Below are 17,808 nucleotides of genomic sequence, written 5' to 3' on the forward strand. Positions count from 1 at the left end.
CCTGAGTCACCAGGAGGGATATTAACATAGGCAATACAATCAATAGGAGAGGAATCCCCTAGGGGTGTGCCCACATTGGTTGTGGAATAGACAGTGGTATCTGCTTGATCTAAACAGCTGATAATGGCTAACTAACCTTGGTCACCCTTGGGCGGGTTTGCCCTCTCTGGTATCTCTGCAAGTGAATAGACCACCATTATCCTTATCAGAAGGGAGTGGGTCTTATTCAGGGTGAGTCAGACTAATGGTTTAGCCACTACAGATGGCCAATGTCAAGGAGAATAACCTCTGACCTACTTTCGCCGAGAGTCACTCTTAAGCAGCTAAGTTTGGTACATATTTTGGGGAGACAACTTAAGAGAATTCCTTCTGTTCCCCACAGTGGCAGCCCAGTGGGTAACCACTGTGCCACCAGGGCGCAGAAGGCAGCCCTTCCCAAGTGCCAGAGGAGGACCCTGGACTCAGACTCCACCCGGAGGGGGTTGTGGTGCATGGACGGCTCCCTCGGAGTCTCCACACTCACGTCCTCGTTCCTTAGGCGTGTGTTCTCCTTGTCCCTCCCGTCCCCACTCTGCCTCAGAAGCATAGACTCGCCTCTGGCAGGTGGACTTCTCTGGGCCCCTGGGGTGCACACACCACCCCCATTGTACCGCGGGTGTGGTCCTGGGCCCTGTCTCTCTGTGCCTCGCTTCTGTGTCCAGTATTCGGTCTCTGCCTGGCCCCGAGGACACCAGTGGTGGCCAGGAGCCATCACCCCCAGCAGGTTCTGCAGCACCACACGCCATCTCCGGCCACCTCGGAGTCCATGGGTGGTGGCGGTCAGCCGACCTGCCGATGGTCTGACCACTCAGGGAGACCTCATGTGTGTGCAGAGTAGTCAGGCTCTCAGAACACCTTGTGATGGCACCCCCTGGAGTGCGTGCCAAGTGCGTGCCAACGAGGCCGGGCGGGTGACCCTCAGTGTTGTGTGGCTGTCCTCCACCTTGTGACCCGATGTCATTACCCTCACCCCTGGGATATGAATGAGGCAGTTACGGTCATGAGGCAGGATGCCATCTGCAGCCCCGAGTTGTACCTTGAATCAACTGTTTTGAGATCCAGAAGGGATGAAGCCGGTGGGCAGCGAAGGAGGGACCTGTCGTGGTGGTTGTTGGGTGCCATCTAGTCAGCTCCTCTAGTCCTGGGCACAACAGAAGGAAACCGTGCCCATGATTGCAGCCACTGTGTCGTCCATCTCCTTGCGGGTCTTCCCCTTTTTGTTGTCCCTCCGCTTTGCTGAGCACGATGTCTTGCTTCAGGGGCTGGGCTCCCCTGACAACACGTCGGAAGTACCCGAGATGAAGTCTCAATGTCCTCACCTTGAAGGAGCACTCCGGCTATCCTGCTTCCAAGACACATCTATTGTGCTCCTGTCCATCCGTGTCGCTTTGAATGTTCCTCGCCAGCACCATGATCGAAAGGAATCGACTCTTCTTCGGTCCTCCTTATTCATTGTCCAGTTTTTCAAATGCATGGAAGCGATGGAAAACACCAGGGCTTGTGTCAGGCGCACCTTCGTCCTCAGAGTCACCCCCTGGCTTTTCAACATGTTAAAGAGGTCTTGTGCAGCAGATTGACCTGATGGGACGTGTCCTTTGATCTCTCGACTGCTGCTTCCATGAGCATTGGTCGTGGGTCCAAGCATAAAGAAAGTTGTGACCATTTCAGTCGTTTCTCCATTTACCACGATGTTACCTATGGGTCCACTTGTGAGGATTCGGATCTTCTTTACATTGAGTTATCATCCACACTGAAGCTACAATCCTTGATCGTCATCAGCACGTACTTCTAGCCCTCACTTTTACCAAGTAAGGTTGTGTCACCTGCAGATTGCAGGTTGTTACTAAACCTTGCTCCAGTCCTGATGCAGATTCTTCCTCACAGACTCCAGCGTCTCTGGTTGAGGGGCTCACTCACTGCCATCAAGTTGATGCAGACTTACAGCGACCCTCTACTACCACCCAATAAAAAGGAAGAGCTAGGATCAGATCATGCCTTTTGGCCCCGGGGGTCCCTGTGCTGGGAAACTCCTAGACCCAGGAGACTACTGATTACTAGAACCTTTCTCAGAGCCAACAAAGAGGTCAAGAGAGACCCTTTGTCTAGAGTCAGTGGTGCCCTAGATACTAAGTTCCACCCCTCCTGAACTGTAGGAGAATGTTTGCTAAAGCCCCCACCCACCCCCGTGGGGTAGCTCTATTACAGCCACACAGAATAACGAAGACACTCCTATGACTGGTAGTTGAACACATAATCACTTGTCCAACCAAGTTACACTTCTTCTAATGGCCCTTTAAGGGGCCCTGGTGACACCCAGCTTAAATATTCGGTTGTCACTTTGAGCCCATCTAGCAATTCCATGAGAGCAAGAGCTGGCAACTCACCCCCCATAAAGACTGGAGCCTGGAGGTCCTGCGGGGGCAGTTCCAGGCTGTCACAGGGCAACGACTCAACACATCACACACCAGCAATTGTGTTTTTGCAGCTGGGAAATGGGGTTACAACAGTTCTGGCGCAGAAGCGAGGTGACCAGAGTGAGCGGTCCATAACGCTACGGCTCTCATGAGCGTTGTCCCCACCACTGTCCCACCCCTGCTGTGACTTCCTGCTCCTCTGGGGGCAGAGACAAACAGCCTCCAGGAACTTCCCCCTCATCACTGCCCAACCAGACTTAGAACACTACTGGCCACGCCTCCTCCAGCCTTCCTGTGGCCCTGGAATCAGAGGCCAGGCCAGGGACCCTACCTGGCCATGGTCATGTGGTCCCTTTCATGCATTTCAGAGTTTTGCTGCTGCTGTTGTTGTTGTTTGAGCTGTTGTCAGGTTGCTTCCAACTCCCCACAACCCTGCCCGCGGTGGAACAAAACACCGCCTGGGTCTGCGCCGTCCTCACAGCCCTTGCCCGTGTTGGAGGCATGGTGTCGACCCCATGTGTGAGTCCAGGTGGACTAGAGAAACAAACTCAGGGACACTGATAGGTGTGTAAGAAAGAGCTTGGTATGCAAGAGCAATTGAATGCTGAGAGAACATCCCAGCCCAGTCCAGATCAAGTCCATAAGTCCGATATTAGTCCACATGTCCAGTACCAGTTGGTAAATTCCTCTTCAGACTCACGCAACACACGCAACACATGATGCTGAATGCAGGAAGATCATAGGCCAGTGGGTGGAAATTCTTGTGGATTCAGAGGCGGTGGCGTGGGGCTCCACGTGGATCCTCCAGCTCCAAGGTTCTGGCTGCCATCAGCATAGCTCCTGTGTGGCTGCTCAGCAGGAATGTCGCCCAGGGAGTGATTGTGTGTCCGGCCTCCAGCGTGCTATGCGTTTCCTTAACGCCTCCAAGGTCATCAAGCTGCGACCTGATTGATCGGCCACACTCCACCCCTTCACGCTTCAGGTTCTCAAATTGACAACAGATGGTGTAACCGCCACACGCCGTGCCAGTCCACCTCATTAAGAGTCTCCCCTTTCCCCTGACCCTCTGTTGTACTACACAGGGCAGGCTCCAGGGCCACTCCCTCCTGATAACCTGCCTGCGGGACTTGAGCCAAAGGCTCACCATCCTTGCTTCTAGGGGCCTTTGGCGGCACGCCTAAGACTTTGCCCCTTCCTCTGGTGGTCCGTGGCGTGTCTCACATTCTCACCGTCACTTCTTCTTCAGTCTCCCCATTCGTGCCCAACTTTCTCCGGCAGGTGAGGGGCCATTGAAAAGGCCGTGGCGTGGGGCAGGCCCCCCCCACTCTGCAGAGACCTCTTACCGCAGGTTTGCCCAGGGTGGTGGCGTGTCCTGTGACGGTTTGACTGAGGCTATGGTGGGCCTTGGCTGTGGATCAAGTACAGGGAAACCCTTGACAGCGTTGGTCTTTCCTCCATTCAGTGTGTTGGGATGGTACTCGTTGGTCCGGTTGTAGGGTTTTTGTGCTCTTTGTCTTGGGAAGGCGGCGACTTTTTCTTTTTTGAATCTTCATCAGCAAATGCTCCGAGTCCTCTTCCCTTTCAGCAAGCAGGGCTGTGCCATCTGCAGTGCGCACGTTGTTAACGGGCCTCTCTCGCTCCAATCTGGGAGCCGTGGTCGCCTTTACACAGTCCGGCTTCTTGGTTGAATTGACAGGAGGCAAAGCCGCAGCCCCCCGGACATTAACCACGCAGTGGCCCCCTTGTTCCGTTTCAATGGCTGCCTTTTGGTCCACGCTCAGGTCCCAAATAGCAAAGTCAAGTGTTGTGGAATCCCCATTCTTCTCAAGGCTGCCAATCATTGATCACACCTCACGAACGGATCTGAATGCTCAGTGAGACACAGGCCAACATCTCTCTGTCACTCTCTACTTTCAGCCAAGACCCCACTGCCAGCAGCAATGGCACCCCCCACCCTCTTCTGCTTCGGGCTTGAATTCCTGGCCGTTGGAGGGGCGGCGGCGGCACTGGCTTTAGAACCTCACCCCCACCCCCACCACCCCCAAGCAGAATTGTACAGGGGACACGAATGATCACGGTCCAGCGTGCCTGCATTCTGTGGTAAGGATGACACCGTTGGAAACCCAAGGGGGCCGTTCCATCCTGTCCTATGGGGCCCAGGTGTCAGATTTGAATTGAAGGCACACGGCCATTTATACCTTAGCCCTCGTAGATTTGCCTGAGCTAACCTGTTCAGGATCCTCCTATCGAATGCTCCACGTGCATCTTAAAACTTTCCCCTCGTGGGGGCCCCTCCACAGAGCCCAAACCAATTCTCCTTTCTCTTCAATATACTTCCCATCTCCCAACACTCCCATGTGGCCCCTGCTTACTGTCTATGTTTCAAACGATGTTGCGTTTTGGGGGGAAGCCGAGGGGAAAACCCACGTGAGCCCCCTCCTAGGGCTTGGAGGGTCTACAGCCCTTCAACATGGCGGAGGAGAGGGGCAGCCTGACCCCTGACCCCGGAAGTGTCTCTTCTTTGGCAGTTAGACTGGCATCCAGGGCCAAACCTCAGGTGGGGTTGCTTTGACCAGGAAGCATGGAGTCACCTAAACTCTCTTGGTAGGCCTGCAGGCTTCTGCTAAGGGTGCCTGCTCTCCGACAGACAGGAAGTAGTGGAGAAACCGCTGTGTGTTGCCCTGAGGTTCTCACTAGGGGGGTGCACTGTCCCCTAGGGGCCTTCGGGGACTGCAGGTGGAGCCAGTCACCCTGGACGCACGGTGCCCCTTGAGTGTCAGAGCAGAACTGGGCTGCAGTGTTTCCAATGACTGGTTGTTTCACAAAGGGGGGGCAGGGGGGAAAGCATCAGGCCTTTCTTCCGACACACCTCCAGCCGGGCTCACACATCACAATTTATCCCCGCTTTTGACGTTGAAGAAACTGCCCTGTGCGTTTCCAAGGCGACAGAGCTTTGCAGGAGCAGAAAGCCTCGTCTTGTCTCAGACTGCTGACCTTTGGGCTAGCAGCCCAGCCCTGATGGCGCAAGTAGTGGGTTACAAGTCAGGCTGCCAATGGCAAGGTCAGCAGTTCAAAACCACCAGCCACTCCATGGGAGAAAGACGAGGCTTTCTGCTCCCGGAAAGCCTTATAGTGTCACAAACCCTGAGAGGCAGTTCTACCCTGTCCTGTGAGTCAGGAGTCCCTGGCAGTGAGTTTAAGAACTTTAACTTTGTCACTATCGTCTACAATTTGACGCTGCTGGCTCTTGTAGGTTTGTTTTCCGGGAGCCCTGGTGACGCAGTGGGTCACTCGTTGGGCTGCTAACTGCAAGGTCAGCAGTTCAAACCCACCAACTGCTCCTTTAGTGCAAGATGAGGCTCATCGACTCGGAAACCCGCAAGCACAGTTCTACCCTGCCCCGTAGGGTCATGCTGAGTCAGAATCGGCTCGATGGCAGGGAGGACGTTTATTTTACTTTAGATCCAACTGTGTCTGCGTGGACTTCTGGGTGGTGTTGCCATGGGTGATACTCTCAGGATGTTGGTTCTCTATTGAAGGAATTCCCTTCAATATTTCTTTTTAAATTGGTCTGTTTGTATAATGTCCTTTCATTTCTGTTTATAAGCCTTCATCCTTCCCTTTACCACCTGAGACACGGGTGTAAGTCCAAGGTACACACTTGCTCAGGTGTCCTCCACTGTGCTCAGATGAGAAAGCCCAGGAGAAGACCCCCCTTGAGGGCCAACAAGACCCCAGCCCCCAGAGCTTCCCTGGACCTGGTGCTGGGGAGGGGTAGATTCAGAAGGGAGACTTCACTGTAGCCTCATCAGGGCTGTGTGAGGTCAGTGTGCCCAGTGGCCTGGGTCACAGAAAAGGAAACTGGGGCATGGGGAGCCTGCTTCGTGCCCAGGGTCATAGGGCAAGCAGGTGATTTCCACTCTCTCAGCCTGTCTAAACGCCTCCCTCTGGACCCCAGAAGCCACCAGAGTGAAGGGACAGTGCCCCATGGAGTGGGACATGGGAATGGAGAGTCTAAGGTATTCCCTAGGGGGCCTTGACCCCACTGCCCCTCCTCCCCGAGCCGCCCCCTTTGAGTGGTTTTCTCAGAGCCTCATGTGTGCCTTGGAGAAAATGTCCTCATCTTCCGCCCTTCTCCAGAAACATGATGACCGGGGACACAGAGCCTCCCCAGGGCGGTGGCCCAGGCTCCTCCCAGGCTGCCGGTCCCTGCCCAGCCACTCGCTGCCTGAACTGGTTCTCGCCCTTACTCACAAGCAGCCCAGGACCGTGCATTCTCCCGCTGCCCCTTGCAGTGGCCAGAGCGAGATGGAAATGAAATTTCTAGGTTTCTTTCTTCTTCGATCTTTGGATCTGCTTTTTATAAATGACCACACTCAGAGGGAAGGAAGCCTTTAACGACATGCCCCCTGGGCTCGGGGCTGTTCCTGGAGATGGAGGCTAGCCCCCAGGGGCACTGGGGGAGGTGTTGTGGGAAGGGTACAGAGCCCACCCACTGCCACAAGTCAATTCCAGCTCATAGCAACCCTCCGTAGGAAGTCTTCTCACCGCAGTCCAGCCTCACCTCTCTCCCTTCGAGCAGCTGGTGGGTTTGAACCAGCCACCTTGGGGTTAGCAGCCTCCCAGCACTTACCCAAAGGTGCAACCAGAGCTCTAAAGAGCCTAAGGGTCATCTTAGGAGGCGGTGAGGGTCTCAGGGTCCAGTTGTCCATGGGGGAGACCCAGGTTTGGTTCCAGGCCCATGCAGATGCCATGCAGCCATCCGAGGGGGGCTTGAGCGTTGCTATGATACGGGACAGGTTTCAATGGACCTTCCAGACTGGGGTGGACTAGAGCAAAGGCCTGGTGATCTGCTTCTGAACATCAGCCTTTGAAAAGCCTCTGGATCACCGCCCTCTGATCCACGTTGAACCTTGAACCACAGGCAGGACTGGGTAGCATTTCGCCCTGGCAGACATGGGGTTACATGAGACAGACTCAGCACACAGGGCCGTGCGGTCCTCCCTCTCCTGCCCAGGGAGGCCAGGCGTGAAGGTCATACATCCAGCCATGGCCAAAGGCCAGGACTAAAGGTCTGTAAGGTAAACCTGAGTCCAGCTTCCCACAGCCCCTGGGGTGGCGGGTAGGGATGAGGCAGCCTTCTGTGCTGTCTGCACCCCACCACTGTCAGGGCCCCAGCGAGGCTTTTAGCCACACCACGGGGTCTCTCTCTCACGGCCATCCCTCCTGACTCCTGGCACCCAGGGAGGACAGGGCAGCACGCCCCTGTGGGCTTCCAAGACTGTACCTCTTGACGGGAGGAGAAAGCCCTCCCCCCCCCTACCCCCATGGAGCGGCTGGTGGTTTCCTTGCGGTTAGCAGCCAGTGCGAACCCACTATGCCGCAAGGTCCAGGGACATGGACTGACCCATCCAGTGACTGGGCGCCGGCCCATCCTGACTCCCAGAGCCCCTGTAAGCTGCCCCCTTTGAGTTTCTGAAGCTATTGTCTTTAAGAAATCACACTGCCACCTCTTTCTCCCCGTTGTGGCTGGTGGGTTGGAACCACTGACACTCCAGCCATCTCACGCTTAACCCCCTGCGCCACCGGGGCTCCCTGAGCAGGAGTCGCGTGTTTCTTGGCTGCTGTCAGCACCCAGGGCACAGGCACCAAGGTATCTGCCACCTTCAGGGGACTTAGTCCTAGGCTTTGAAGCAGCGACACCAGAAGGAGGGTGGGGGCGGGGGGGACCTTCCCCCCCACCCCAGGTTTCCTGGACGCCGGGCTTGCAAGGACAGCCAAGGCTGGCGTCCGCTCACCTGCCATTGGTGGGAATCAGTCACGTGGTCCCAGCTGGTGCTGGGGCCGCTGGGAAATGGAGTCCTGGGCTGGAGCGCAGCTCCACGGGGAGCTGCTGATTGGCTGAGCGGCTGTCTGCCTCGCTCGGGGCACCCTGGGCGTGAAAGGAGCCTGAGCACGCTGACCCCTCTGTGTGTCCTCTGGGGGTCCCTCGTGACGTGCAGAGGTGCTTTCTGCGGTGTGAGCAAAGCAGGCGGTCTCCGATTCTGGGATGGCGGAGGGATCACGCTGCGCAGTATGAGTGAGACTCTGGCCGGGTTCCTGAAGCCACTTGGGCTTGTGCGGGAGACTGGCTTTGGCGGGAAATGAAACACTCAACCGGGCGCCGTTTTGGTTTGGGGGTCCTAGGTTGTCTATCCCACCCCGTTCCGCCGTTCAGTCGACACCCCGTTCAGAAGGTTGCATCCGAACCGGCCGAGCAGGGAAGCGAGCAGGGGCTTCCCTGTAGTCCTGACTCACAAGAGACCTGACGTCCAGCTGGGCGAAGCACGCACCATCCTGTCGTCTGAGCCATCCATCGGGTCACGGGAAACTTCATTAGGAGCAAGAATCAAGTTTGCTGGGATTCTTTTTTATGAACAAACAGCTCTCATCAGGACAACAGACGGAAACGCCGCCCGGCCCTGCGCTGCCCAAGCCCATGGCCGCAGCCGCTGTGTCTGTCCATCTAGGCGGGGGGCCTTCCTCGTTCTCGCTGCCCCTCCACTGTTCCAAGCACTATGTCCTCCTCCGGGGACTGGTCTCTCCCGACAACGTGTCCAAAGTATCTTGCCTGTAAGGAGCGCTCTGGTCGTACTTCTTCCAAGACAGACCAGTTTGTCCTCTCGGCAGTCCGTGGTCCTTCCAATAGTCTTCTCCACACCACAGTTCACATGCATCGATTTTTCTATGGTCTTCCTTATTCACTGTCCAAGGGACAGTGGCAGTCAACAGTCTTACCCTCACCCACCCCCTGCGTGGGCGGGCTCGGGACGTCACGTTAGAACTACCTGTGCCCACCTGGGTGGCACTTGTCACTGTCCAGACTCAGGGGACCTGTCTCCGGGGTAGAGTGTGGTCATCCTCCGTATCCTCAGCCTGTGGGGGGATCTACCTCTGCTTTGAGCACTGACCCTACCCCACCTGGGACCAGCCTGGAGAAGCCAGACCCTGGGACAAGGTCTCCTGGTCCCTGAGCTCTTCTTCCCCTAGAGGGCTGCCTCCACATAGTGAGTCTGATGTCTTCCTTTCTCTCTCCGTAGAAACCCGTGCGGACCGCAGCAAGAAGCTCTTCCGGCACTACACGGTCGGCTCCTATGACAGCTTTGACGCAGCCAGGTAAGGCGTGCTCCTTCCTCTGCGGGGCCGCCGGGGCCGAGGCGCGTCCTTCAGGGCTGGGCTGCAGGGGCAGTTCTGCATGCAGGTGCTCAGAGGCCCTGAGTCCATTGCCCCCTGGGTGTGCACTGAGACCCAGAGCCCAGGCTAGGATGCTGGGAGCTGTTTCCTGAGGCTCTAACTCAGAGGTGGTCTCCATGCAGCCCTGAGGTCCGGCAGCAGCCCACCCCACTGTACAGGTGCCCCCAGAGGTAGTCCATCTGTCGTTCTGAGAGGTGCAAAGTGTGGCCTGGGCAGGGAGATGCAGAAAAGTGAGAGGTGACAAGAGGTGGCCCCAACCCCAAGGAGGTGACATTGATGCGGCGTGTCCCTGGTCACAGGGAATGTTAGGTGTGGTAAGCGGTGGGCTGCTAACGGCAAGGGCATCGGTTCAAATCCACCAGCTGCTGCTCAGAACAAAGAGGAGTCTGTCTGCTTCTGTAGAGATAGCAGTCTCGGGGAACTTCTGGGGCAGTCCTACGCCATGCAGCAGGGGCACCATGAGTCAGAATCGCTTGGGCAGCAGTGGGTTTAATTTAGGATTTCGGTGGTGAGTCCCAGGACACCGGGAGCATGGGGTCCAGCATTTGCCCCTCCTGCATCTCCATCCTCATCCCCCGCCCCTTTGCCAGAGTCTTTGTGAGCAAGGGCTTGTCCCAGGGGCTGGGACACTCAGCCTGAAGCTCTGTGTCCAGCTCCTGCCCCAAGGAGGACATGTTGGGTTTGAGAGCACTGTGAGGGGCAGGAGACTTGCCAGGGGCTGGTAGCAGCCTGCTCACAGGCAGGGGCCCACCAGTGGGGCAGAGAGAGTGGGGTAGGGGCCAGTGGGGCAGGGTCCCACCAGTGGGGCAGGGGCCCACCAGTGGGGCAGAGAGAGGCCACATGCCCCCCTTGGTAGGTGCGTGTGTGTGCCCACTCTGCATTTGGACCTGCTCTGTGCCTGCCTCTCTCGCTGAGAGGTAGTAGGAGGGACTGATGGGGACAGAGAAGACCATGAGGCCACCCGGTGGCTGTCAGGGTAGAACTGTGCTTTTCAGGGTTTTCAGTGATGGGGGAAAGCAGTTACGCACCCCACTTCTAACTGAAGGTGTACTCGTTGAGTCTACCCAGAGGTGCTGCAGAGGGAGGTGCCTGGCAGTCTGATCCCTGAAAGTCACAGTTTGGAAAACCCGATGAAGCAGTTCTACTCGGCGACCTGCGGGGTCACCCATAGTGGGAAAGGCGCCAAGGTGTAGCCAGTTTGGGTCGTTCCGCTGGTGGGTCCACGTGGCTATAGCACTCTGTAGGACTCTCAGCAGGGCAGACCCCGCCAGGAAGCAAGACTGGGTCTCGTCTGGTGGATGATGGTGGGAACTGTCACAGCTGCTTGGCAGCACCCCTGGAGGTAATGAGCTCCCCATCTTTGGAGGGAATCAAGCAGAGTCAGATATTCTGCTGCTAGAGTGTCAAGGAGGGTCAAGCTAGCCTGCCTCCAGGACCCCTGCCCAGTCTTCCCCTGGGTCTCAGCGGTCTGTGCCTGGCTCTGAAGCCACTGTGGTGAGGGACACCCAGCCCACACCGGTCAGCTGGTCACTTCTGATCAAAGGGTCATCGGTTCTCGCTGGGACCATAAGTCAGGAGCCCTTGTTGTTGGGCGCCCTCGAGTCGATTCCAACTCACATCGGCCTTGTGTGACAGAGTGGAACTGACCTCCCCGGAGGGTGCTCAGGCGGTCAGCTTTATGGGTGCAAACCACCAAGTCTTCCTCTTGTAGGGCTGCTGATGGGTCCCAACTGCCAGCCTTCAATTGGCAACCAAACAGAGCCATTGCACTGCCAGGGCTCCGTGTGAGGGACACAGGAGATGCAGGGTGGGCACAAGGATCAAGCACAGATCCGGGACCCATTCCCACAGGACTTCACAGATGGCTCAAGACCATTCGAAGACAGTTATCCACACCCAGGGGTGAGAAAGCTATGTCCACGCCTCCCAAAGCAGACCCTCGCTTCCTCCGCATGGGGGATCCAGGAGAGTCGAACTGGAGGGGCCAAAGCTCTCAGGATCTCACTCTGGCTGAACAGCCCCCTTCTACCATCTACCCATCCATCCCTCCCCCCTGCCCACCGCCACACATACATCCACTGCTGGTCACCCAGGTGTCACCTGGTGGAGCTATGCACGTTGCTATGATACTGAAAGCTATCCCACTACCCCAGGAGGCTCATCCGTGGTAGACATGTGTCAACAGACCTTCCAGACGACACCAGACTAAGAAGCAGGACCGAGACAAACCCTTCTCATCACACAAGCCCTGCAAAGCCTTTTGAATAGCAGCGATACTGTCGGATATCCCACTGGGACTAGCCCTCCGGGCAGGAAAGCACTCAGCGGATATCCCACTGGGACCAGCCCTCGGGCAGGAAAGCACTCAGCGGTTGGCCGACCTGGGAAGAGCTCCCTCAAAGCAGAGCCGGCCTTCATGACGCTTCCAGGGTCTTCCCTTTTTGCTGAGGAGTGACACCAAAGGAGAAGTGGCGACACGCGTTGACGGTGGAATGTGGATTGTACAAAGTATGAATCTTGGGCAATTGGAAGCCGCCAGAAATGGAATGGAATGCATGAAGATCAATGTCCTGGGCGTTGGTGAGCTGGCGTGGACTTGAATCGGCTATTTTGCATCGGACAATCCTACAGTCAACCCTCAGAGAGGTACAGCCTGCTCTTTCGTCTCACATACTTTGGATATATTATCCGCAGAGACCAGTCCCTGAAGGCAGCATCACACTTGGTAACACAGAGGGCCGATCGTCAACGAGATGGATTGCACAATGGCTGCAACAATGGGCTCAAACAGTACAGTGCCTGTGAGGGTGATTTGGACCGGGCGATGTTTCAGTCTGTTGCACATAGTCAACAGGAGTGGGAATCAACTCAACAGCGCCTAACAACAACAGCAACAATACACACACACACACCCTTATCCATTACTCACTCATGGGTCCACAGAGACACGCATCCACCAGACGCGTTCATCCATCTACCGATCCATCCACTCATTCATTCACCCACCCTTGTATCCATCCAACTAACCCAATTAGTGGGTGTATCCATCTACCCCACTAACCACACATTCAACTACTCACCCACGCATGTGTACACACATGCACACACACTCACCCAACACATTCATGCCTCTCTCTACCCATCCATCAATCCACTTGCATGTATACATCTACCCATTCACCCACTTATTTGTACCTGCATCCATCCACCTACTCCTCAGTTCATCCACCCCTTCTTCCATCCATCTAACCTTCATCCATTTACTCACTAATTCAGCTCCAAACCCTCTATCCAGAAAAATCACTCACCATCCACGCAATCATATATTCATACACCCACCCGTCCATCTGTCTGCACCCACTCTTCCATCCATCAAGCCATGCATCCAGACTCCCCGCCATCCATCTCCCAGCCCATTTGGTCGTCAGTTCATCCACTCACCTCTCCATCATCCATTCACCTACCCCATGCACCTGTCCTTTTATTTAGCAGCAATTATTTGAACCCTGATGACTTTTTGGCTTGGGGAATACAGAGCAAACAAGACAAACACCGTCTTACAACTGATACATGTTACAGAACAATTAGGGCGATGATCAATAGTGTTTACAGATAAACCAGATCTTTTGCTCTGTGGCGCTAATTAACAGCGCCACCATGGAACTACTTGGGTTATGCAATGGTTAAGTTGGCGTGGTAACTTGCCTGGTCCGAGGTTCTCGGTGGCTTGGCAGTTATGGAATGAAACTGTCGTCCCATATGATGTCACCCCATGATGGGATCAGTTATTCAGTGGGCATCTGCTGCCATACAGTGTTTGGGGTTTGTTTTGTTTGCTTTAATGGCAGCTTTTTCTCTATTCAAGCCATGTACCGTAGCACACATCCTTTTTAAAGCATACAATTCGTGGCTTTGAGTATATCCACAAGGTTTTGAATCCGCTACCACTCTCTGAGCCCCACGGTGCAATCATTTAGCATTTGGCTGCTGACCAAAAAGTTGCCAGTTCAAACCCACCTAGAAGCGCCAAGGGAGAAAAGTCGTGGCCACCTTTTTCCGTTGTGGTAACAGTCTGGGGCAGTGGTCCTCAACCTTCCTAATGCCATGACCCTTTAATGCAGTTCCTCGTGTGGTGGTGACCCCTAACCATAACATTATTTTCATTGCTACTTCATCACTGTAATTTTGCTACTGTTATGAATCGGGCAACCCCTGTGAAAGGGTCATTCGACTCTCAAAGGGGTTGCCACCCACAGGTTGAGAACCTCTGGTCTAGGGGGTCCTGGGGGGCAGCCCTGCCCTGACTGAAAGTGGAAGATCTCCTCGAAGACACCTACCCAAAGCAATTCCAAAATATTTTCGTCATCCCCAAAAGAAGCCCCATGCTCATTAACACTCACTCTTCCCTTTCCCCATCCCCCATGCTCTGGGCAACCGCGGATGCACTCGGTCTCTGCTCAGGTTTCCTCTAACCGTAATCTTCTATTAATCTTCTATTTCGTGTCAATGGAATCACGTGTTCCGTGGCTGTCTCCTCTCACTGAGAATCATGTTTTCCTGTTCACCCGTGTTGTAGCATCTATTGGAGGTCCATTTCTTTTTGCTCACCGGCCCCCTTTGTGGACTGCGGGCGGTGCCTTGCTTGCAGCCTCTGACTGCGACACACGAGGCTGGTGGTTCAAGACTATCGGATGCTCCGTGTGGGAGAGAGGGATCCGTCTGTTTTCTGTAAGATGTGTAGCCTTGAAAGCCCTGCACTGCAGCCTCACTCTGCCCTACAGGGTCCCCGGGCATCAGAAAGGATGCCATGCATAGCAGGGACTTTGGTATAGAGGGTTGCGGGGTGCACCGGAAGCTTTGTGCTGTGCCACAGCTGTGTCTGCCGGCGTGTTTCAGTGGACCCTCTGATGCGTACTTTTAGCCACGGGCCTTCTTCATGATCAGAGGGTATGCGTAGGAGAGCGTGTGAGTGTAAACTTAAAAGTGCGTTTGGGGTTTTTGTTGTGGGGTTCTTCGTTTTTTCTCTAAAGGAAGCTTGAATCTGGGGCGGCATAAGAATCCCGGCCGCGCATCCTGGGAAAAGAAGAACCACATGCCGCCGCCGTCTGCACGATGGAGCGGGCATTCCTCTTTGCCTGGTTTGTGTCCTGGCAGCTGCGTCGGCTGGCGTGGACATAAATTATCTGTGCTCTTCTGGCTAATGGGCCTAGCCTTGTTCCGCCCAGGTGACGGGGCTGTGGGCTCGCTGGGTCCGGGAATCGGCTTTCCTCCAGCTAACTGCTTCCCCAGTCAGCCTGATGAGGAGCCAGGGGCCGGGCACCAGGTTGTCTTGAGTTAATTGGCAGGGAGGGGGCCTCCTTCCACCAATGGGTTCCGTGCAACCCCCCTGCTCCTGGGTGCCTCTGACCAGCCCACTAGCCTGCGAACAAACTGCTGCCCCTTCTCACTAATTTGTGCGTCTTGGTTAATCCTGCAAAGTCCTCCCGGTGTCCCAGGAGGTGTGCGACACGCCCATGTCTTAAGCAGACCGATGGCATGACCTGAACATGCTCTGGGCGCTGAGCAGGACGCCTCTTCCCTGTGCTCATAACCAGCTCCTGCTGTCTCTGAGAGTCAGTGGAGCCCCTGGGCAATGTCTCCATGGTGATCGTAAACAGGAAGCTGGCAGGGAAGTGCTTGCTCCAGTTACATCTGACCATTCCTGCCCTGACACAGAATGCTGATGCTTTCTCGTTTCCCCTTGTGCAAGGAGTTTACAGCACAGAGCAGTAACCGGCCGAGTGGGCATAGAGCCACTCTGCACCAGGAGAATCCCCTGGTTGCTTGTAGGTTTCGTTCTGTGAGCGGAGATGTGCACACGCAGAGGTGGGGCCAGGCTGCAGCCCCCACGGCCTGTCAGGATGAGGAAGAAGTTTGTGTTTCTTCCAGTCCAGTGTCTCACTGGACGTGTGGGCCTGGCTGAGCTTCCAGGAAGGTAATTAGCCCTGAGCAATCCCTGACTGTTGTATGAATGTCGACGAGGGCCATCTCATAACTGCCCCACGTGGGTCACAGAGCGTGGATTCGGTGGCCACCGCCGGAATGAGGAAACAGAGCTCTTTGTGGGTCAGGTTATGTGTCCTCTTGGCTGGGGTGTGGGTCTCGGTCATTTGGCGTATGTTGTGTGATCACCTTCCATTGTGTGATGGAGTCTAGTCAGACAATTAGACGAAAAGGTAGTTTCCAAGAGGGAGGTGGTCTGTATGCAAGGTAGAGAGTGTATCCGACGTATTGCCTAGAGAAACAAACCCAGTCGCATCCATCTGTCCACAAGAAAGAGCTTTCTATCCAGAAGTAATCGGACATCAAGAGGGTATCCCAGCCCAGTCCAACTCAAGGCCATGGGTCTGACGGTAGCCGGGGCCTCTCCAGACCCACGCGGCAGCAGGCCGGTGACGCTGAAGGATGAAGGAGGACGCAGAGTGAGCACAGGCCGGTGGGTGCAGTCTCGTGGATCCAAAGTTGGTGGAAACGTGGCAGGGTTGGTGGAAACTGGGAGCTCTCAGGGTCAGGCAGCCCACCTGGGGCTGCCCCTGGAGGCAAACCCAATGTCCCAGTGACACGCCAGTGAGGAGGAAGACGAAGTGGCAGAGAGAGAGGGAAGTTCCCCGCTTCTGCCTTGTAAAAAGGCCACACTACCCAGAAGGCATCACCAGGCTGAGGCCTGATTGACAGGTAAGATTCTGGCCCTATACTTTCATACAAATTCAAGTTGTCACAGAAAACTAACCAATACTAATAGATAATTGATAGATAGATAGATGATAGATAAGCACACCGGTGGAGATAACTAGGGCAAAACTTGCTCTCTCTCAATCCTGCATCTGCTTTGCCTCATGATCCTTTAGCCTCCAGTTCTTGGGATGTTAGCCAGCAGCCTCCCATCTGACTTGTTGATCTTAGGCTCCTCCGACCTTCAACTCCAGGAATTAGAGGAAGCCTCTAGCTCCCTCCTCCTGGCCCACAGATGGGAGAGTCGCCCGCCTCTGCAAACACTTGAGTCGTGTTCTTGAATTAAGCATCTCAATCCTTATCTGTTTTATCTGTCTATCTATCTATCTATCTATCTATCTATCTATCTATCTCTCCATCCTTCACTGGTTTGGTTTCGGTAGCGAGCTCAGCCCACCTGCAGTGGTTCCAGAGGAACGCAACCATAAGGTGTGTTTTCTGAATGGTTTCTCAAGCATGGCTCGTCTTAAAGGCTGTTCGTAAAGCCACTGGTGTGGCTCTACCTCCAGGAATGAGGAGGGCACTGCTAGTCCATGGTATGAGGTGGCAATAGACACATGCAAAATATCACCGCCTTTGGGCTCTGGGGAGGGACGCCTTGGATACTTTCCCACAGTTTTGTCAGAAGGGGAAGTGTCCAGATGTCGGGTGGTCCTGCTTTTCCAGGCAGTATAATGGGGAGGGGGGGGGCGTTCCAAGCTTCCGAATCCTCGATGAAGCAGCACATGTAAGACTTGAAAGTTTCCCCTGGTGCCTTGAAAGACAGACTTCTTTCTTAGAATGATAGAGCTGATATTACCAAAAATCAAACCCAGAGTTCTATTGTAAGGGTGGCTGAATTGCAATGTCAGCTGAACTCCCAACTTCAAGTGGTGTCTGAAGTTAATGTGAGGGCATCGAGTGGGAAGAACAAGAGCCCTGACATTTCCATGGGGACTGTGTTAGTCTGGGAATATTAGAGAAACCAGTCCAGGGCTCATATGTGTATAAGGAAAAGCTTTATATAAAGAGTAATTGTACATAAAGAACACATCCCAGCCCAGTCTATATCAAGTCCGTAAGTCCGATATTAGCCCATATGTCCCATACTAATCAATGAAGCCCTCTTCAGACTCACAAAACACAATGACACCAAGTGCAGGAAGATCACAGGCCAGTAGGTGGGAATTCTTGTGGATCCAGTGGCATTGTAAGCATCTCAGCGCTGGCAGGGGTCTCCACGTGGCTCCTCCAGCTCAGAGGGCTTGCGTAGTTCCATGTGTCTTGTTGGCTAAAACGTCTCCCAGGGAGGGACGGAGTGCCCCGCCTCCAACAAGCTATTTATCTCCTTAGCACCTACAAACGAGGCCAT

General features: G+C 54.9%; 1 protein-coding gene across 1 annotated transcript in view; it reads left to right on the forward strand.

Annotated features, from left to right (window-relative positions):
* The window catches only part of LOC101660299 (SH3 and multiple ankyrin repeat domains protein 2), a 283,278-nt gene that overhangs the window by 78,180 nt on the left and 187,290 nt on the right, over positions 1-17,808 (forward strand). The window contains exon 5 of the mRNA XM_045297137.1: positions 9,533-9,608. Coding sequence (XP_045153072.1) covers positions 9,533-9,608 — 76 coding nt within the window. The remainder of the gene's footprint in view (positions 1-9,532; positions 9,609-17,808) is intronic.

This window comes from Echinops telfairi, unplaced genomic scaffold (genome assembly GCF_000313985.2).
Source record: "Echinops telfairi isolate 266 unplaced genomic scaffold, ASM31398v2 ScPeMD7_7417;HRSCAF=8455, whole genome shotgun sequence".
NCBI lineage: Eukaryota > Metazoa > Chordata > Mammalia > Afrosoricida > Tenrecidae > Echinops > Echinops telfairi.